The sequence below is a fragment of the Physella acuta genome, unplaced genomic scaffold (assembly GCF_028476545.2).
Source record: "Physella acuta isolate Inbredline_101_S28 unplaced genomic scaffold, ASM2847654v3 ptg000695l, whole genome shotgun sequence".
Taxonomy (NCBI): Eukaryota; Metazoa; Mollusca; class Gastropoda; family Physidae; genus Physella; species Physella acuta.
The window spans coordinates 88053-110701 of record NW_026732214.1 but is presented as its reverse complement, the minus strand read 5'-3'; the positions used below and the strand labels follow the sequence as shown (position 1 = coordinate 110701).

The window sequence follows — 22649 nt, the reverse complement described above, 5'->3', positions numbered from 1 at the left end:
CAAAATATGATCGACCCCCCCCCTACATTAAAAAAACAACTTACCGCCCCGTTCATGGCCGAGCGACCGTCCCTTGTCCTCTCTAGCGACTCTGTAATTAATTAAATCATTTGATTACGTCAGTGTAATTAATTAAATCATTTGATTACGTCAGTGTAATTAATTAAATCATTTGATTACGTCAGTGTAATTAATTAAATCATTTGATTACGTCAGTGTAATTAATTAAATCATTTGATTACGTCAGTGTAATTAATTAAATCATTTGATTACGTCAGTGTAATTAATTAAATCATTTGATTACGTCAGTGTAATTAATTAAATCATTTGATTACGTCAGTGTAATTAATTAAATCATTTGATTACGTCAGTGTAATTAATTAAATCATTTGATTACGTCAGTGTAATTAATTAAATCATTTGATTACGTCAGTGTAATTAATTAAATCATTTGATTACGTCAGTGTAATTAATTAAATCATTTGATTACGTCAGTGTAATTAATTAAATCATTTGATTACGTCAGTGTAATTAATTAAATCATTTGATTACGTCAGTGTAGTTAATTGAATCATTTGATTACGTCAGTGTAATTAATTAAATCATTTGATTACGTCAGTGTAATTAATTAAATCATTTGATTACGTCAGTGTAATTAATTAAATCATTTGATTACGTCAGTGTAATTAATTAAATCATTTGATTACGTCAGTGTAATTAATTAGACAAGCAGATTACTTTTATTGTCATTAAAATATTCGTGAGTTGTGTGTATTCTTGTTGGGAAAAACTTTTTCAATGTTTGTAATAAAGTAGCTAATCTGCAGTGAAAAAAAAAGGTACATTTATAGTAATGTTAGAGGGGTGGATAGTAATGTTAGAGGGGTGTATAGTAAAGTTAGAGGGGTGTATAGTAAAGTTAGAGAGGTGTATAGTAATGTTAGAGGGGTGTATAGTAATGTTAGAGGGGTGTATTAGTGTATAGTAATGTTAGAGGGGTGTATAGTAATGTTAGAGGGGTGTATAGTAATGTTAGAGGGGTGTATAGTAATGTTAGAGGGGTGTATAGTAATGTTAGAGGGGTGTATAGTAATGTTAGAGGGGTGTATAGTAATGTTACAGGGGTGTATAGTAATGTTAGAGGGGTGTATTAGTGTATAGTAATGTTAGAGGGGTGTATAGTAATGTTAAGGATGTGTATTGTAATGTTACAGGGCTGTATAGTAATTATGTAATTAGGCAAACAGCTTGCACGTGGAGTATTGCAGAAGACAGATTGATAAAATATTCGGGAAATTAAGACACATTGGATGCAAGGGCCAAAATGATCCGTTAGGTTTTCTAATTGTATACATGTAATAAATGGAGACACCTAATTCTCTAATATAATCATGGACATACCAAATTCTCTAATATAACCATGGACCCACCAAATTCTCTAATATAACCGTAGACACCAAATGTTCAGAAATCCACCGAGAAAGCCCAACTCCCGATACTAAAGTTTCGGGATTTCCCCATTCTATTCCTGGCCCTGTCAGGGCTGCTCAATGATTGGCTGCTCGTGACACGTGACCTCCAGGATTTATGGGGCAGGTTCTAACGTCTGCTGGCTCAGGTGCTTCCTGTTACCTGCACAGGTAAGTCAAGCTCACAGTGACAGGTCCCATCTTGAAATGGGCGCAGACAGCAGAAGACAGCAGAAAACAGCAGAAGACAGTTGTCAACTTACTCAGGGCCAGCCTCCAACTCCACACCATCCCCTTAACTCACGCCTTAACTCGTCCCCCCCACCCCCCATGTGACAGAGCCAATTAGAAGCAGATCTAAACCTCTGTCTTGACGCTAACCAAACCTGTCCAGCAGACGTAAAGATTATTTTTTTTGTGTCTTCTGCTCGTTGACTTGCCATCTTGGATTTGTGAATTTATGTCAAGTATTTAACTGCTGTAAACTGTGATCAATGATTTACGCAACAGATGCCCATAGAAAATAGAATTGTCTCGGTAGTTCAAAATTCTTCCCTACTGAAAATGGCGTCAAGCTGAGGGAACTTAGTGTCGGCTACTTGACTTTACAGACTGATTTAACTATAGTCCACAGTTATTGTGTACATCGAAATATAAACTCTGTGTGTGTGTGTGGGCGGGGGGGGGGGCAGTTTCGACACTGTGAATATTTAAATAATGTGGGAAGGGGGCGCAACTTGTGCGATAGAAAACTTTCGAGTTACCTGTTTCTTACCTTGATGAAGAAATGTAATGTCCTCATTGTTTGAACGTAAAATTAATCAAGTTAAAAACTGCATAAATAGCCCCCGTACCTCCGCCCCTCTCTTTCCCAGGTTATTATATATCGTGTTTTTTTTTTTTTTTTTGTGACCAAACAATGTCAGGTTCAGTTTTCTATTTTTGTATCTGGCGCTAACTGGACGTATCTTTGATACAGATAATCGGCCATATTTATAAACCCCTCCCCTCCCCCCCCCCCCCCCCCCACCATCGCGCCATCACACTGTTCATTCATCCGCCTGTCTTACCTGAGGTCGCCCACCCCGCCCCTAAAATAAACAACTGGCCAGGATTTTCAGGCACCGGGCGGAAGGAGCGTCATATTGCCAGCATCTCGCGGTAACAAAAATCAGGAGCAGACGACTCCAAATGTAAACAGTGAAACACGGCACAGTTAGCAGACGTTAGTGAAACAGTTAGCAGACGTTAGTGAAACAGTTAGTAGACGTTAGTGAAACAGTTAGTAGACGTTAGTGAAACAGTTAGTAGAAGTTAGTGAAACAGTTACTAGACGTTAGTGAAACAGTTACTAGACGTTAGTGAAACAGTTACTAGACGTTAGTGAAACAGTTAGTAGACGTTAGTGAAACAGTTAGTAGACGTTAGTGAAACAGTTAGTAGACGTTAGTGAAACAGTTACTAGACGTTAGTGAAACAGTTACTAGACGTTAGTGAAACAGTTACTAGACGTTAGTGAAACAGTGAATTTTTCACTTATAAAACAATACCAATTGTTTAAAAGCAAAAAGTTAAGAATGTGTAGCTATAGAAAAACGTAAAAATAAAATAAAATTAAAGATGTCGCATCTAGAATCTGTTACATTCAGCCAAATTATCAATGTGCAGTAAATTCTAATTCTAGCCCCACGGACCTACACGCTAGACTCATGACGTATCTAGGTATGGTTTGTGTAGGGGAGATAAGCCAATGTTGTTCTGTATTGTTTTGTTTCTGGTCTAGACAGGGTAGCGTCCCTTTGATACTCCCAGTCTCTCGCGTGATTTACTCAGTTAGGACACAGGACATGGTAGGACACAACAGGACACTACGGAAGGAGTTACACGGTGGGGGGGGGGGTACGGAAGGTGTTACCCGCCATTTCCCCCCCCCCCACCGTGTAACTCCTGGCGATGACGATTATTGATGTTGGCACCGCAAGATGAAAAAATAAATCATCGACACAAAACACTGAGAAATTTTTAGAATACATGCACTCCCCTCCATACACCACCCCCCCCCCCCTCACCTACACGCCGAGGTTTTTAATGAGTTTATTTTTGGCACGATCAACTTTCTCACAACTCCCCAACATGAGAGGGTAAAAACTCTCAAGCTTCAGACACTGGCGACCTTTGACCTTATTCCTTAACTCTCACTCGACTTTAACCATGGCAGTAAATAATGACACACTAGGGTGACGACAATTGGCAACCCTCTCTGAACTTTGACCCTAACTTACAATATTAGAAGACATCCCCGAGGACCCCCCCCCCCCCCCCCACACCCAACCCCAAGCAGCGAAATGTGAACACACTTTTCGTCACTTAATTAGGTCTAGATCTACCTAGGTTTTAGATCGCTAGATTAAAGGTGCCATCGGGTTTTGTGTACGTGTTTTGTAACTGTAACTGAATGTAACAAATGTTACTGATAGCAATTGGCGATGTTATAAGCTAGCTGTGTCTAACTGCATACGTTAATTAATTAAGTCCAACAAATCGTTAATTAATCATGCCAGTAGAAGTTCGCATGTCAATGCATGCATGTTAAAAAAGTCTGTCCGTCCATCCGTCTGTCTGTCTGTTTGTCTGTCCGTCCGTCCGTCTGTCCGTCTGTCTGTCTGTCCGTCTGTCTGTCTGTCCGTCCGTCTGTTTGTCTGTCTGTCTGTCCGTCCGTCTTTCTGTCCGTCCGTCCGTCTGTCTGTTTGTCTGTCTGTCTGTCTGTCTGTCTGTCAGTCTGTCCTGACATGCCGACAAAAGTTTCTCTTACCTGTCCTGGACCCAGACTTTGGCAGACGACAGCTTCTGGGCGAGTCAACAGATGGCGCACTGGAGCGGTGCATGGCTTGACCTGTCACCCCTATCAATATTTCACTTGGTATCGTCCAATCAAGTCTACAGACATGCACCACCCAGTGAGCAACTAAACATCGCCCGACCCCACAGAAAGAATTCTTTCAATGTCGTTTAATCCGCCTGTCTCTTCTCTAGATAAATACACACCACTCTCTTTATAGAGAAACAACTGTACTATGTTGAGAAATTCGATTTCTTAAATTAAAAACAAATCAATCGCTCTGAAGATGTTTGAAAAGCTTAAGTGGTTGAATAAAATGCTCCAAAAGCGAAACTTAAAAACTTGATGCATCCAGGAGAAATTTTTTGGTCTAACCACAGGAACTCTAGCACATATCTCTAACACACGTCGTTAAAACCTGCCGTCTGTGTAAATATATCGGCACACTTGTTAACAAATCTAAACACACAACACAGGAGAAGCAAATACAACTAATTTAGCCACTGACCACAGTCTGAAGCCTGACCACAGTCTGAAGCCTGACCGCTGGCTGAAACATGACAACAAAGACTTGACCACTGGCTACTAGAAAAACTGTCAGCTTGTCATTGACGCCACCTTGACGCAGGTCAACATTTTCGGTCCTTGTACGTTGGGTGACGCAATCAGATGGCGCAGGGGGGGGGGTGTAAACATGTGTCCAGGTGTCCAGTCAGAAGTAGGTCAACAAGGTCAGGTTTGGTCACGTGATCCTTAAGGTCATGTGTTTAGATTGGAGGGGGGGAGGGTGAACCCCACCCACATACGCTACCCCAACAATAGAAACTATCCTCGCCCCAAACAAGCTCCCCCTCCCCCCCCCCCCATTACATGAGCCCCAAGTACCCTTTGGAACCTGACCGTCCATGGAGCAGGTGAAGTAGAGTCCCCAAAAAAACTAATGATAAATTGTTTGCTAGACTGGACGCTAGCGGCTCAACACATTACAGGTCACGTGAGAGTGACGTCATGTACGTGCGGCCAGTAACTACTCACGCACATCAAGGAAACATTTCAGTCGACACGTGAGGGGGACAGTTTGTACAAATATAGGGAGCGGGTGGAAGGCCGGGGTCCTGTACATACTCCTGGGGTGATACAAGCTGCTCCTCTAAGGTGGGGAGGGGGAGTCTACACAGTTGGTTGAGGTACACAGGTGGGGAGGGGGGTCTACACAGTTCAAAGTCTGCATCAATCAGACGACCCGGTGATTGTCAGGTGTGCACCTCACAGGTGCAGGTGCAGATAGACCAAACAGGTGTAGATAATCCAATCACGTTTCCGGTTGTGTGTGATAATCTTCCTTTGTCTCGGCAACTCGCTGGCAACGAGACAATCCGTGAACTCCTGGGCTATAAATAGCTCCACGTGTCGATCACGTGACGGGGGTCAAGACCTAAACATACAGACAAATGGGCGACAGGCAAATGGACGACAGGCAAATGGACGACAGACAAATGGACGACAGGCAAATGGACGACAGACAAATGGACGACAGGCAAATGGACGACAGGCAAATGGACGACAGGCAAATGGACGACAGGCAAATGGACGACAGACAAATGGACGACAGACAAATGGACGACAGACAAATGGACGACAGACAAAAGGACGACAGGACGACAGACAAATGGACGACAGACAAATAGACGACAGACAAATGGACGACAAATGGGCGACAGACAAATGGACGGCAGACAAATGGACGACAGGACGACAGACAAATGGACGACAGACAAATGGACGACATACAGATGGACGACAGACAAATGGACGACAGGACGACAGACAAATGGACGACAAATGGGCGACAGGCAAATGGACGACAGACAAATGGACGACAGACAAATGGACGACAAATGGGCGACAGACGAATGGACGACAGACAAATGGACGACAGACAAATGGACGACAGACAAATGGACGACAGACAAATGGACGACAGGACGACAGACAAATGGACGACAGACAAATAGACGACAGACAAATGGACGACAAATGGGCGACAGACAAATGGACGACAGACAAATGGACGACATACAGATGGACGACAGACAAATGGACGACATGACGACAGACAAATGGACGACAAATGGGCGACAGACAAATGGACGACAGACAAATGGACGACAGACAAATGGACGACAAATGGGCGACAGACGAATGGACGACAGACAAATGGACGACAGACAAATGGACGACAGACAAATGGACGACAGACAAATGGACGACAGACAAATGGACGACAAATGGGCGACAGACAAATGGACGACAGACAAATGGACGACAGACAAATAGTCGACAGAGAAATGGGCGACAGACAAATGGACGACAGACAAATGGACGACAGACAAATAGTCGACAGAGAAATGGGCGACAGACAAATGGACGACAAATGGGCGACAGACAAATGGACGATGGGTAACTGAGTCAAATGACGAGAAAATTAAACACGAAGGGGAGTTTGACAAAGACGTGTTAGTTTCCAGAAGAAAGAAAAACTGACATGGACTGGGATATTGGGAGGGCTTTTACTTTGGTGCCTCCATACGGTACGCCCCCCCTCCTAACGCCATCAAGAATGGAGCACTACCCCCACATCCCCGCCTCTCAATTAGTAACCTTCGTGCGTCGCTCGCGTCACACGACTCGACTGTCTCATCCAATCAACGCGAGCTTAATTACATCTGACATTTTCTTTTAGGTACCTAATCCACACCATCAGCCGCCCACCATCAGCCGTCCACCATACGTTGACCACCAGCTGACCACACCACCAGCTGACCACACCATCAGATGACCACACCATCCACAACATCAGCTGACCACACCATCAGCTGACCACATCATCCACACCATCAGCTGACCACACCATCAGCTGACCACATCATCCACAACATCAGCTGACCACACCATCAGATGACCACACCATCCACAACATAAGCTGACCACACCATCAGCTGACCACATCATCCACAACATCAGCTGACCACACCATCAGCTGACCACATCATCCACACCATCAGCTGACCACACCATCAGCTGACCACATCATCCACAACATCAGCTGACCACACCATCCACACCATCAGCTGACCACACCATCAGCTGACCACATCATCCACAACATCAGCTGACCACATCCTCCACAACATCAGCTGACCACATCATCCACAACATCAGCTGACCACACCATCCACACCATCAGCTGACCACACCATCAGCTGACCACACCATCCACATCATCAGCTGACCACACCATCAGCTGACCACACCATCCACAACATCAGCTGACCACATCATCCACAACATCAGCTGACTACCATCAGCTGACCACACCATCCACACCATCAGCTGACCACACCATCAGATGACCACATCATCCACAACATCAGCTGACCACATCATCAGCTGACCACACCATCAGCTGACCACATCATCCACAACATCAGCTGACCACATCATCCACAACATCAGCTGACCACACCATCAGCTGACCACACCATCCACACCATCAGCTGACCACACCATCAGCTGACCACACCATCAGCTGACCACACCATCCACACCATCAGCTGACCACACCATCAGCTGACCACACCATCAGCTGACCACACCATCAGCTGACCACACCATCAGCTGACCACACCATCAGCTGACCACACCATCATCTGACCACACCATCAGCTGACCACACTATCAGCTGACCACACCATCAGCTGACCACACCATCAGCTGACCACATCATCCACAACTTCAGCTGACCACATCATCAGCTGACCACACCATCAGCTGACCACATCATCCACAACATCAGCTGACCACATCATCCACAACATCAGCTGACCACACCATCCACACCATCAGCTGACCACACCATCAGCTGACCACACCATCAGCTGACCACACCATCCACACCATCCACACCATCAGCTGACCACACCACCAGCTGACCACACCATCAGCTGACCACACCATCAGCTGACCACACCATCAGCTGACCACACCATCATCTGACCACAGCATCAGCTGACCACACTATCAGCTGACCACACCATCAGCTGACCACACCATCAGCTGACCACACCATCAGCTGACCACACCATCCACACCACAGCCGCCCACCATACGTTGACCATCAACTGCTACAATGGCGGATATCGATCTCTGACAAAAGCCATCGATCTAGACACATCGTCTGCTCATGTTCTGCCTGCACTCAGCCAGTTTTTGTAAAACAACTTTTGGCTATTTAAATGGACAATACACGAGTCACGCTATTGGGTCACTGGCACTATCGACCGCCAGTTAATCCCTGCCTGATATAAACATGGCCTCCAGTTAATCCCTGCCTGCCTATAACGGTGTATACAAACAAGATCGTTGGCGTGATGGTGTGGGGGTAGCACTCTGAACCAGGAAGTAAATTCTTCTACCCCCCACCCCATAACGGGGGTGTGACCGTAGTTCTGCTTATTGTTACATCTGTGTGAGATGGAACCACGCCCTCCCACAATGTGCGGTACCGGCTGCACATTGTGCTGGTGATGAGTTCCAGAGATCTTGTTCGCATTATTCGATGTTAGGGGATTCCATCTGAATGGGGGGGGGGGGGGGTGGTAAAGGTCACGCTGACCTAGTTACGCCGAAGGTCAAGTCACGATGTTCGTCAGATTATTCAGAGAACTTTCTCACATCGTGTGGGATATCTCATCTATCACACACCACAATCACACACCACAATCACACACCACATTCACACATTACACATCACATGCCAATCATCAGATGTCAAACGTAACACACGACAAATAAAACATCAATCATCGCAGATCAAGCATCAGACATCCAACATCAGACATCCAACATCAGACATCCTACATCATACTATCACAACAAAAATTAGTCAGTGATTTTGGTATGGCAATCGGTATATACAGCGAGAGGTTCTAAAGTATCTCAGATGGTTGTATATATATATATATATATATATATATATATATATATATATATATATATATATATATATATATATATATATATATATATATATATATATATATGTTGTGTGTGTATGTATGTATAGTATGTATATATAAGAGTAAAGAAGAGGCATGAGCACATTACTAATTTATCCTTCAAACTAAAGCTATTTTTATAAACCCCCACTCCCCCACCCAAGGCATTAATTATCCTCAACCCTTTCAACTGCCAAGTTTTTTTTGAGTGCTCATAAAGTGCACATTAGACCTAGGTGCGGATAACTCTTGGTGCCAGAATTTCAGGCGACCACTGGCGCTGTGTAACGGCAGTGCTTTCCCTTGGGGTTTGTGAGTCATTGATTCCAATATAAACACGTTTCCCTTTCTTGCACTAGGTGTTGACATTGGCATTTTAACACTAAAACAATTTAATTACAGCTATTTAATCACCATACAACCCCACACATTGAATCCACTTTTCTAAAAATTGACAACCACATTGACTGGTGAAGCATTGTAAAAAAAAAAAAATCAATCGGACACAAAAAGTTAATCCATCGTCTTCTGACAAAGAAACGAATCAGGTTAAAACAAAAAGAAAGGTGAAGGCCACGACAAGCACCACCAAAGAATGGACGTCTTGAATTAAATTTACTCGCATGTGCTTCAGTGTCAATTATAAACTTGAAATATCAAAAAATAACATAAATATTTTAAATACAACTGGTATGATAGGCCAACATTTTGGTTTTGATTTGTTTATTTAGCATTTCGACAGTTGGAGTTTTGTAAAAACCAAATCGATACCTCGCCCGATCTCCGACAGAAGCAGACGATAGATTGTTGTGAACACAGGAGCCTTACAATCATAGCACGTTAAAAAACAGAACTGCAACAAAACTGACTTTTAACGAACCAAAAAATATCCACTTTGAAAAGCAAATGAAGCTCATTGAACCATAGCTAAAGCATTGTCAAAGTAGGGATGCCTTACCGTTCAGATGGTTTATAAATAGAAAAATTCCGTGCAGAAAAAATAAACAAGTAACGGGTATCCTGACGACACTGTGGAGCGGGGAGAATGGTTGACACAGTTCCGCGGGTGACGCGGGCGGTGACTCACTCTCGTCTGCCAGCTTCACCGTCACGCAGGCGTGAGCTAGAGCCGCTCTCTCGCGCTGGGAGACATTTTTTTTTACCTCCCCCTGCCCGCGAGCCGCGTGACGTAATGGGCTCTACCCGTGAAGCTCGCGCGCTAGGCTTGTGCTAAAAATAGACAGGGTCCCCAGCAGGGGAGACTAGCCAGTTTTTTTTTTTCTTTTTTTTTTTTGTGTTGGCAAGTTGATTGAGTAAAACATGACAAGTTCTTTTAGTGTTACTTTAGTCATTATGAATAATGGCACCCGTGTCTTTAACAAGATTATCAGGTGACAAATTTCTGTAATAGCAAGTTTCTGTAGTGGCAAATTTCTGTAATAGCAAGTTTCTGTAGTAGCAAATTTCTGTAATAGCAAGTTTCTGTAGTGGCAAATTTCTGTAATAGCAAGTTTCTGTAGTGGCAAATTTCTGTAATAGCAAGTTTCTGTAGTGGCAAATTTCTGAAATAGCAAGTTTCTGTGGTGGCAAGTTTCTAACGTGGGTGGGTGGGGGTTGTAACCTCTCCTAAGGTGGGGGTTGTAACCTCTCCTAAGGTGGGGGTTGTAACCTCTCCTAAGATGGGGGTTGTAACCTCTCCTAAGGTGGGGGTTGTAACCTCTCCTAAGGTGGGGGTTGTAACCTCTCCTAAGATGGGGGTTGTAACCTCTCCTAAGGTGGGGGTTGTAACCTCTCCTAAGATGGGGGTTGTAACCTCTCCTAAGATGGGGGTTGTAACCTCTCCTAAGGTGGGGGTTGTAACCTCTCCTAAGGTGGGGGTTGTACCAACAAGCAAGGCAGTGATATAACCTGATTACGTCACATCAACCATCACATGTAGAGACGTTATTGCAGGTAGAACTTCATGATGCTGTAGACAAATATTTATTCGTATGCTACTTCATGGTCTATCTGATTTTAGCACAAGATTTCCAAATCTTTCACACCCAGTTCCTATATTTGGATCCTCCCCCCCCCTCCCTTTTTTTCTTCTTTCTTCATCTACCCCCCCCCCCCTATTCAGGTAACCTCAAAATGTCCATCTCTATAATCACGTTACTAGCACGTTGTATGTAAACAACAGCTACATAAAAACAAAGATTTACGTTTTTACTTTCTCGTATAAACGAAGTATAGAGAAAGTAGATTTTTGCAAATCTCGACGTTTTACACCTTACTGATACGGAAAAACAAAATTCTGCAATCTTGTCCGTATGTCTGTGTGTATGTGTGAGTGTGTTTGTGTGTGTCTGTAAATACGATAACTTGAGTACCGTTACAGCTAGCTTGATGAAATTTCATATATAAGTATTTTATCAAAATCGTAGATCCGTAACAACTTTTGAGCGATTTCCGATAACCGGAAATGGTACTTTTTTTACTTTAAATTTTTCAAAAGCCTATAACTTGAGTAATATTTCAGATAGATAAATGAAATTTCACACGTAAGTAAAAGATCTAATTCTCTACCTTCTTTCAAATTTTGAGTAATTTCCGTTGCCCGGAAGTAATAATTTACGCTATTTCCTATTTCTCAAAAAACGAATGTAAATTTATAAAGTACCAATAATATTCAGCACTATTATGCACATTTTATTTGGCGTTCACTGGTGTGCAATTCTTTTTTCTACTATAAATATTTAAAATTGATTAAAAATCATGTCTATAGCCCGAGTTCTCATCCCCTGTTATTTTTATATAAGAATATTCGAGAAAGTTTAGGGGAGTTCACTCCCGGTATATTTTCTTTCTTGTTTATTTCCTGGTACGGGGGGGGGGGGGGGGGTTTAAAGGATGAGAAACCTTTAACCTGTAACCTGGTCACGTGATGGGTGTAACAACAACGTCAGATCTAGGAGGAGAAGTTTTAAACTAGCTCGTTACAGCACATCACTTAAGCCACTTACCGTCACGGTCATGTCTTGGTGGGGGGTGGGGTGTGCTGGGGGGGGGGGGGGGTAGATCCACTTCCCGACTCACGTGCACTCGTTACCTTACGTAATCCCCAGCCACTTAGAAAGTTCTAGAAGTTCTACGGCAGGAAGTGACTCAGTGCATCAGCCGTAATTCAAGTTCAACTGTACATCAGCCGTACATTACCCGTACACCAGCCGTACATCAACCGTACACCAGCCGTACACCAACCGTACACCAGCCGTACAACAACCGTGCATCAACCGTACACCAACCGTACATCAGCCGTACACCAACCGTACACCAGCCGTACATCAGTCGTACACCAACCGTACATCAACCGTACACCAGCCGTACACCAACCGTACACCAACCGTACACCAGCCGTACACCACCCTGTACCGTCATGCTTTAGTCAACGATTGCCTCACCATCAACAGACGTGTGTCTAGCGATGGATGGTGAGCCCCATCATCAGACGTGTCTAGTGGTAGAAGGTGAGCACTATCAACATGTGGACAACGTATGCAGCCAGAGGACGGACAAGAAGCAGACGAGAGGAACGACAGATCAAAGCCACCACCACTAGCCCCCCCCCCACCCACACACCGCTATAGGACTTGAAAAACAGAACATTAGGCCATCGTCCTTTAGAACCTTGGTCAATTAAGAAAACAAAGATCTTTTATCTAATGAAAGTAGAACAACTTTAAATATTAAAAAAAAAAACTAGTACTTTGAATGTGTGGCCGTAATTTTGTAGGCTGTCCTGGTCACATGCACATTTGGAACACATCTGTAGGGGGGGGGGGGGTCACTTGGTGGCGTCTGTTTTACAGCCCTTGTATTCTCAAGAAAAAAATGCTAGCACGATTTGACCAGGGACTAGACCTACAATTTAATTTGTTATCTGGATCAAACCGGCCGTTAATCAGCGACAAGTCTCGTGACTTCACGCCATAGACGAGACGAGAGTTGACGCGTGAACATGAAGGTTTTGATTCTTATATTTCTGGCTGTCGCGGCTGTTGTAAGTTACCCCCCTTTATTTGTTTACCTCCGCTGTTCTGTGAAGCGACACAGTTATCGTTTCTGTTTTCACGGGTAAGGGCGATAAGAAGCCCTGTGAAATACCAAGGGACGATACTCACTCACGGCCCACGGAACAATCACAGAGACAAGTGCAGACAACAACAGGATTTTTAACAGGGAGATAATTCTGTCATTCACTGCAGTCAAATGACGTCATTACTCGACTAATGCATATTTGGCAACCCACACTCTGATATTTATACTATATCTGTTATAAAGCTAATGAAAATATATCGAATCATCTTCTTTTTAAAAGCTTTTATTTAACTTGCTTCCTCTGTCTGAAACGGGCGAGTGAAATTTCGGGCACTTCTAACCGACCAATTTCTCTTAAATTCGGCGTGGGTCAAGACTTGAAGACAATGCAATATGACATTAAATTTGACATAATTGGTACCTAATTAATTTTTAAGACTTAATTAAAATTTTCTGAAATGAATATGCTGTCCTATACTACTATTCCGCACTATTTTTTAATTCTTTATTTTTTTCTCCTATTTAGTACATTATTACATCATAGCCTGTTATTAAAACCTTTTTTTATGCAATGTTTTGGTGTGTACAATCACTATTGACTGGTGCAGAAAACTAAAACCAGAACCTATCACGTGTCACGTGACTTGCTTGTTCACAGACAGCAGATGACAGACAGCATGCCAGACAGACAAACAGCTGTCTGACCAGCTCAGACTGTGCTGCTGGCCAGTGTTGTATGGGCAGCAGATTCATACTGGGCAGAAAACAGCTGGGAGGCACATGTGTACACAGGGGCACTACAGGGGACAGTAAGTTTTTGTGTACACAGGGGCACTACAGGCGACAGTAAGTTTGTGAGGGAGGGGCAGAGGCGTAGCGACCCTTCCCGGCACCCGGGGACAAACTTTCGTTTTGCACCCCCTCCCCCCTCGCGAACTTTTCATTTAGGCGCTCCCCCTAAAGTCGGCGCCCGGGGACATATGTCCCCCGCCCCCCCCCCTCGCTACGCCTCTGGGGAGGGGGTGTAGCTTGGTGGGCTGTAACATGCTTACAGCTTACAAGTTTGACCACACTTAGGTGATCTTGTCACTTCTGTCACACCTATCACACCTGTCACATTTGTCACACCTATCACACCTGTCCCACCTGTCTCACCTGTCACACCTGTCCCACCTGTCTCACCTGTCACACCTGTCCCACCTGTCACATCTGTCACACCTGTCCCATTTGTCACACCTGTTCCACCTGTGCCATATGTCACGTATGTCCCACCTGTCCCATTTGTCACCACCTGTAACACCTGTCCCACCTGTCCCACCTGTCACGTTTGTCCCACCTGTCCCACCTGTCCCACCTGTCACATTTGTCACACCTGTATAACCTGTCACACCTGTCCCACCTGTCCCATTTGTCCCACCTGTCCCACCTGTCCCATTTGTCCCACCTGTCCCACCTGTCCCACCTGTCCCACCTGTCCCACCTGTCACATTTGTCCCACCTGTCACGTTTGTCACCACCTGTCCCATTTGTCCCACCTGTCCCATTTCTCACCACCCAGAATGTTACGTGAACAACGAGCAGTATCTACCGACACATGACAGCACGATGTACTACAACAGCTGTCCCTGTCAGGACGGCAGTCACTGTGTGGGCTCAGGTTTTCGTGAGGTACCCCAGGGGGAGGTTGGTGAGTACACACTACCCCAGGGGGAGGTTGGTGAGTACACACTACCCCAGGGGGAGGTTGGTGAGTACACACTACCCCAGGGGGAGGTTGGTGAGTACACACTACCCCAGGGGGAGGTTGGTGAGTACACACTTTAGGTACCCCAGGGGGGGGGGTGGTGAGTACACACTACCCCAGGGGGAGGTTGGTGAGTACACACTTTAGGTACCCCAGGGGGAGGTTGGTGAGTACACACTTTAGGTACCCCAGGGGGAGGTTGGTGAGTACACACTACCCCAGGGGGAGGTTGGTGAGTACACACTACCCCAGGGGGAGGTTGGTGAGTACACACTACCCCAGGGGGAGGTTGGTGAGTACACACTACCCCAGGGGGAGGTTGGTGAGTACACACTACCCCAGGGGGAGGTTGGTGCGTACACACTACCCCAGGGGGAGGTTGGTGAGTACACACTTTAGGTACCCCAGGGGGGGGGGGGGTTGGTGAGTACACACTACCCCAGGGGGAGGTTGGTGAGTACACACTTTAGGTACCCCAGGGGGAGGTTGGTGAGTACACACTACCCCAGGGGGAGGTTGGTGAGTACACACTACCCCAGGGGGAGGTTGGTGAGTACACACTACCCCAGGGGGAGGTTGGTGAGTACACACTATAGGTACCCCAGGGGGAGGTTGGTGAGTACACACTACCCCAGGGGGAGGTTGGTGAGTACACACTACCCCAGGGGGAGGTTGGTGAGTACACACTTTAGGTACCCCAGGGGGAGGTTGGCGAGTACACATTTTAGGTACCCCAGGGGGAGGTTGGTGAGTACACACTTTAGGTACCCCAGGGGGAGGTTGGTGAGTACACACTTTAGGTACCCCAGGGGGAGGTTGGTGAGTACACACTACCCCAGGGGGAGGTTGGTGAGTACACACTTTAGGTACCCCAGGAGGAGGTTGGTGAGTACACACTTTAGGTACCCCAGGGGGAGGATGGTGAGTACACACTTTAGGTACCCCAGGGGGAGGTTGGTGAGTACACACTTTAGGTACCCCAGGGGGAGGTTGGTGAGTACACACTTTAGGTACCCCAGGGGGAGGTTGGTGAGTACACACTTTAGGTACCCCAGGGGGAGGTTGGTGAGTACACACTTTAGGTACCCCAGGGGGAGGTTGGTGAGTACACACTACCCCAGGGGGAGGTTGGTGAGTACACACTTTAGGTACCCCAGGGGGAGGTTGGTGAGTACACACTTTAGGTACCCCAGGGGGAGGTTGGTGAGTACACACTTTAGGTACCCCAGGGGGAGGTTGGTGAGTACACACTTTAGGTACCCCACGGGGAGGTTGGTGAGTACACACTTTAGGTACCCCAGGGGGAGGTTGGTGAGTACACACTTTAGGTACCCCAGGGGGAGGTTGGTGAGTACACACTTTAGGTACCTCAGGGGGAGGTTGGTGAGTACACACTTTAGGTACCCCAGGGGGAGGTTGGTGAGTACACACTACCCCAGGGGGAGGTTGGTGAGTACACACTTTAGGTACCCCAGGGGGAGGTTGGTGAGTACACACTTTAGGTACCCCAGGGGGAGGTTGGTGAGTACACACTTTAGGTACCCCAGGGGGAGGTTGGTGAGTACACACTTTAGGTACCCCAGGGGGAGGTTGGTGAGTACACACTACCCCAGGGGGAGGTTGGTGAGTACACACTTTAGGTACCCCAGGGGGAGGTTGGTGAGTACACACTTTAGGTACCCCAGGGGGAGGTTGGTGAGTACACACTACCCCAGGGGGAGGTTGGTGAGTACACACTTTAGGTACCCCAGGGGGAGGTTGGTGAGTACACACTTTAGGTACCCCAGGGGGAGGTTGGTGAGTACACACTTTAGGTACCCCAGGGGGAGGTTGGTGAGTACACACTACCCCAGGGGGAGGTTGGTGAGTACACACTTTAGGTACCCCAGGGGGAGGTTGGTGAGTACACACTACCCCAGGGGGAGGTTGGTGAGTACACACTTTAGGTACCCCAGGGGGAGGTTGGTGAGTACACACTTTAGGTACCCCAGGGGGAGGTTGGTGAGTACACACTTTAGGTACCCCAGGCGGAGGTTGGTGAGTACACACTACCCCAGGGGGAGGTTGGTGAGTACACACTTTAGGTACCCCAGGGGGAGGTTGGTGAGTACACACTTTAGGTACCCCAGGGGGAGGTTGGTGAGTACACACTTTAGGTACGCCAGGGGGAGGTTGGTGAGTACACACTTTAGGTACCCCAGGGTTGGTGAGTACACACTGTAGGTACCCCAGGGGGAGGTTGGTGAGTACACATTTTAGGTACCCCAGGGGGAGGTTGGTGAGTACACACTTTAGGTACCCCAGGGGGAGGTTGGTGAGTACACACTTTAGGTACCCCAGGGGGAGGTTGGTGAGTACACACTACCCCAGGGGGAGGTTGGTGAGTACACACTTTAGGTACCCCAGGGGGAGGTTGGTGAGTACACACTTTAGGTACCCCAGGGGGAGGTTGGTGAGTACACACTTTAGGTACCCCAGGGGGAGGTTGGTGAGTACACACTTTAGGTACCCCAGGGGGAGGTTGGTGAGTACACACTTTAGGTACCCCAGGGGGAGGTTGGTGAGTACACACTTTAGGTACCCCAGGGGGAGGTTGGTGAGTACACACTTTAGGTACCCCAGGGGGAGGTTGGTGAGTACACACTTTAGGTACCCCAGGGGGAGGTTGGTGAGTACACACTTTAGGTACCCCACGGGGAGGTTGGTGAGTACACACTTTAGGTACCCCAGGGTTGGTGAGTACACACTTTAGGTACCCCAGGGGGAGGTTGGTGAGTACACACTTTAGGTACCCCAGGGGGAGGTTGGTGAGTACACACTTTAGGTACCCCAGGGTTGGTGAGTACACACTGTAGGTACCCCAGGGGGAGGTTGGTGAGTACACACTTTAGGTACCCCACGGGGAGGTTGGTGAGTACACACTTTAGGTACCCCAGGGGGAGGTTGGTGAGTACACACTTTAGGTACCCCAGGGTTGGTGAGTACACACTTTAGGTACCCCAGGGTTGGTGAGTACACACTTTAGGTACCCCAGGGGGAGGTTGGTGAGTACACACTTTAGGTACCCCAGGGGGAGGTTGGTGAGTACACACTTTAGGTACCCCAGGGGGAGGTTGGTGAGTACACACTTTAGGTACCCCAGGGGGAGGTTGGTGAGTACACACTTTAGGTACCCCAGGGGGAGGTTGGTGAGTACACACTTTAGGTACCCCAGGGGGAGGTTGGTGAGTACACACTTTAGGTACCCCAGGGGGAGGTTGGTGAGTACACACTTTAGGTACCCCAGGGGGAGGTTGGTGAGTACACACTTTAGGTACCCCAGGGTTGGTGAGTACACACTTTAGGTACCCCAGGGTTGGTGAGTACACACTTTAGGTACCCCAGGGGGAGGTTGGTGAGTACACACTTTAGGTACCCCAGGGGGAGGTTGGTGAGTACACACTTTAGGTACCCCAGGGGGAGGTTGGTGAGTACACACTTTAGGTACCACAGGGGAAGTTGGTGAGTACACACTTTAGGTACCCCAGGGGGAGGTTGGTGAGTACACACTTTAGGTACCTCAGGGGAAGGTTGGTGAGTACACACTACCCCAGGGGGAGGTTGGTGAGTACACACATTAGGTACCCCAGGGTTGGTGAGTACACACTTTAGGTACCCCAGGGGGAGGTTGGTGAGTACACACTACCCCAGGGGGAGGTTGGTGAGTACACACTTTAGGTACCCCAGGGGGAGGTTGGTGAGTACACACTTTAGGTACCTCAGGGGAAGGTTGGTGAGTACACACTACCCCAGGGGGAGGTTGGTGAGTACACACTTTAGGTACCCCAGGGGGAGGTTGGTGAGTACACACTTTAGGTACCCCAGGGGGAGGTTGGTGAGTACACACTTTAGGTACCCCACGGGGAGGTTGGTGAGTACACACTTTAGGTACCCCAGGGTTGGTGAGTACACACTTTAGGTACCCCAGGGGGAGGTTGGTGAGTACACACTTTAGGTACGCCAGTGCGAGGTTTCTGAGTACACACTTTAGGTACCCCAGGGCGAGGTTGGTGAGTACACACTTTAGGTACCCCAGGGGGAGGTTGGTGAGTACATACTTTAGGTACCCCAGGGGGAGGTTGGTGGGTACACACTACCCCAGGGGGAGGTTGGTGAGTACACACTTTAGGTACCCCAGGGGGAGGTTGGTGAGTACACCTTTTAGGTACCCCAGGGGGAGGTTGGTGAGTACACACTTTAGGTACCCCAGGGGGAGGTTGGTGAGTACATATTTTAGGTACCCCAGGGGGAGGTTGGTGAGTACACACTTTAGGTACCCCACGGGGAGGTTGGTGAGTACACACTTTAGGTACCTCAGGGGGAGGTTGGTGAGTACACACTTTAGGTACCCCAGGGGGAGGTTGGTGAGTACACATTTTAGGTACCCCAGGGGGAGGTTGGTGAGTATGTAGTTTTAAAATTTAGTCCAATTTTTTTAGGTTTATTAAAAAATGCATAAACAATGTATAACATCCTCCATTTGTTTACATATCAGGCGTGTGTTCGGCCCCTGCCCTGACCAAGAAAGCTGTGGACGCCCCCTGCTCTACTGTCAGGGACTGTGGGGCAGACGAATGTTGTATCAGCCTCATGCAGCCCGTGGGGAGAAGGCGAGCGGCCTTTGGGGCTGGGGGAGTGTGCAAGAAACTTGGTGGAGTCGGAGACTGTAGGTCCTTGTTTGTAGTCTTACACTAATGTCCAGTAGTTGTAGTCTTATAATCATGTCCAAAAGTTGTAGTTTTATAATCATGTCCAGTAGGTGTAGTTTTATAATCATGTCCACAAGTTGTAGTTTTATAATCATGTCCGAAAGTTGTAGTTTTATAATCATGTCCAAATGTTGTAGTTTTATAATCATGTCCGAAAGTTGTAGTTTTATAATCATGTCCAAAGTTGTAGTTTTATAATCATGTCCAAAAGTTGTAGTTTTATAATCATGTCCAAAAGTTGTAGTTTTATAATCATGTCCAAAAGTTGTAGTTTTATAATCATGTCCAAAGTTGTAGTCTTATAATCATGTCCAAAAGTTGTAGTTTTATAATCATGTCCGAAAGTTGTAGTTTTATAATCATGTCCAAATGTTGTAGTTTTATAATCATGTCCGAAAGTTGTAGTTTTATAATCATGTCCAAAGTTGTAGTTTTATAATCATGTCCAAAAGTTGTAGTTTTATAATCATGTCCAAAAGTTGTAGTTTTATAATCATGTCCAAAAGTTGTAGTTTTATAATCATGTCCAAAAGTTGTAGTTTTATAATCATGTCCGAAAGTTGTAGTTTTATAATCATGTCCGAAAGTTGTAGTTTTATAATCATGTCCAAAAGTTGTAGTTTTATAATCATGTCCGAAAGTTGTAGTTTTATAATCATGTCCAAAAGTTGTAGTTTTATAATCATGTCCAAAGGTTGTAGTCTTATAATCATGTCCAAAAGTTGTAGTTTCTTATAATCATGTCCCAAAGTTGTAGTTTTATAATCATGTCCAAAGTTGTAGTTTTATAATCATGTCCGAAAGTTGTAGTTTTATAATCATGTCCGAAAGTTGTAGTTTTATAATCATGTCCCAAAGTTGTAGTTTTATAATCATGTCCAAAAGTTGTAGTTTTATAATCATGTCCAAAAGTTGTAGTTTTATAATCATGTCCCAAAGTTGTAGTTTTATAATCATGTCCAAAAGTTGTAGTTTTATAATCATGTCCAAAAGTTGTAGTTTTATAATCATGTCCAAAAGTTGTAGTTTTATAATCATGTCCAAAGTTGTAGTCTTATAATCATGTCCAAAGTTGTAGTCTTATAATCATGTCCAAAAATTGTAGTTTTATAATCATGTCCAAATGTTGTAGTTTTATAATCATGTCCAAATGTTGTAGTTTTGTAATCATGTCCAAAAGTTGTAGTTTTATAATCATGTCCAAAAGTTGTAGTTTTATAATCATGTCCAAAAGTTGTAGTTTTATAATCATGTCCAAAAGTTTTAGTTTTATAATCATGTCCAAAAGTTGTAGTTTTATAATCATGTCCAAAAGTTGTAGTTTTATAATCATGTCCAAAAGTTGTAGTTTTATAATTATGTCCAAAAGTTGTAGTTTTATAATCATGTCCAAAAGTTGTAGTTTTATAATCATGTCCAAAAGTTGTAGTTTTATTATCATATCCAAAAGTTGTAGTTTTATAACCATGTCCAAATGTAGTTTTATAATCTTGTACAAAAGATATTTCTCAAGATTTATTTTAAAAAAAAGTTTATAATTAACAAATGTAGTAATGTATCTATCCAAAAAATGTTAACTAAAAAAATGTTCATATTCGTCTCACACTGACGCAATTTTTCGCTAAACAAACTTTTCATTTTGACTTAATGTTGACCCCCCCCCTAACTTGACCCCCCACCTTGACCCCCAGACTGCCTGGTGAGGGTGACCCAGGTGTCAGACATGAACATGGAATGTCCCTGTGCCGCTGGTCTGTCCTGCCACGGGTCAGGTTTCATGGTGATACCCCAGGGGGAGACAGGTGAGTCAAACATGGGGGTCGGGTTGGGCCAGTTGACCCTAGGGGGTAAGGTCGGGTGGTCAGTTGACCCTAGGGGTTAGGGGTGATCAGTTGATCCCAGGGGTTAGGGGTGATCAGTTGATCCCAGGGGTTAGGGGTGATCAGTTGACCCTAGGGGGAAGGGTGGGGTGGTCAGTTGACCCTAGGGGGTAGGGTAGGCCAGTTGACCTTAGGGGGTAGGGTGGGATCAGTTGACCCTAGAGGGTATATGGGGGGGGGGGGGTTAGTGAAACCTGGGGGTCGAGTGATCAGTTGACCCTATGGGTACGGTGGGGTGGGTTGACCTTTGGGTGTATGGTGTGGTGAAAACTATCTATGGGTGGGTGTGGGGTGGGGGTGTGGCGAGACTTTAATATTTAATGTTACCATCTGAACATTTAGTCACGTGATGTTTTCTCTTGTCACCAGGAACTTGTGGATAGTCTACACGTCAACGCCAGCAGACGTCACCTCTAGAAGACGTCACCTTTAGCAGACGTCATTTTGCAGAAGATTTTGTTTCAGTTTAAACTTGTTTCCAGCTTGACCGTGAAAAAAAGCAATAAAAATAAATTAATTTGCTTTTTACAAACTTTTATATGTATTTGACAATTTTCCTATCTTTCCTTTTGCCTGTGGCGAATTTTTTAACACAATTTTGACCCAATTCTAATGCAGCGATTTAGTTCAGCTTACAGATTAATTTGTAACCGATAACAACACAAGAATATCTCATTATCAGTCTAACATTCTTCAGTCGCTAAAATATGTAAGAGACTTCATCAGCGACCAATATTTTAACTAATGCAAGTTTTATTTTTATTTTCAACGCATATAAAAGCTTATTATTTTAACAATTAAAAAAAAATACTTTTTTGTTTGAAGATAATGC

The 22649-nt window shown here is 45.4% G+C and overlaps 2 protein-coding genes across 2 annotated transcripts in view; one reads left to right on the top strand and one right to left on the bottom strand.

Annotated features, from left to right (window-relative positions):
* The window catches only part of LOC131949421 (septin-2), a 30925-nt gene extending 26363 nt beyond the window's left edge, over window positions 1–4562 (bottom strand). Inside the window, exons 1-2 of the mRNA XM_059311321.1 lie at window positions 4282–4562; window positions 45–91 (exon numbers count right to left, since the gene is read on the bottom strand). Coding sequence (XP_059167304.1) covers window positions 45–91; window positions 4282–4354 — 120 coding nt within the window. The 5' untranslated portion in view covers window positions 4355–4562. The remainder of the gene's footprint in view (window positions 1–44; window positions 92–4281) is intronic.
* Window positions 4563–13278: 8716 nt separating this feature from the next.
* On the top strand, window positions 13279–22355 carry LOC131949424 (uncharacterized). Its single transcript, XM_059311330.1, has 6 exons — window positions 13279–13407; window positions 14104–14254; window positions 15004–15132; window positions 19724–19894; window positions 21629–21739; window positions 22187–22355. The coding sequence occupies exons 1-6, from the start codon at window positions 13366–13368 to the stop codon at window positions 22198–22200; spliced, it is 618 nt and encodes a 205-aa protein (XP_059167313.1). The 5' UTR covers window positions 13279–13365; the 3' UTR covers window positions 22201–22355.
* Window positions 22356–22649: the final 294 nt, after the last annotated feature.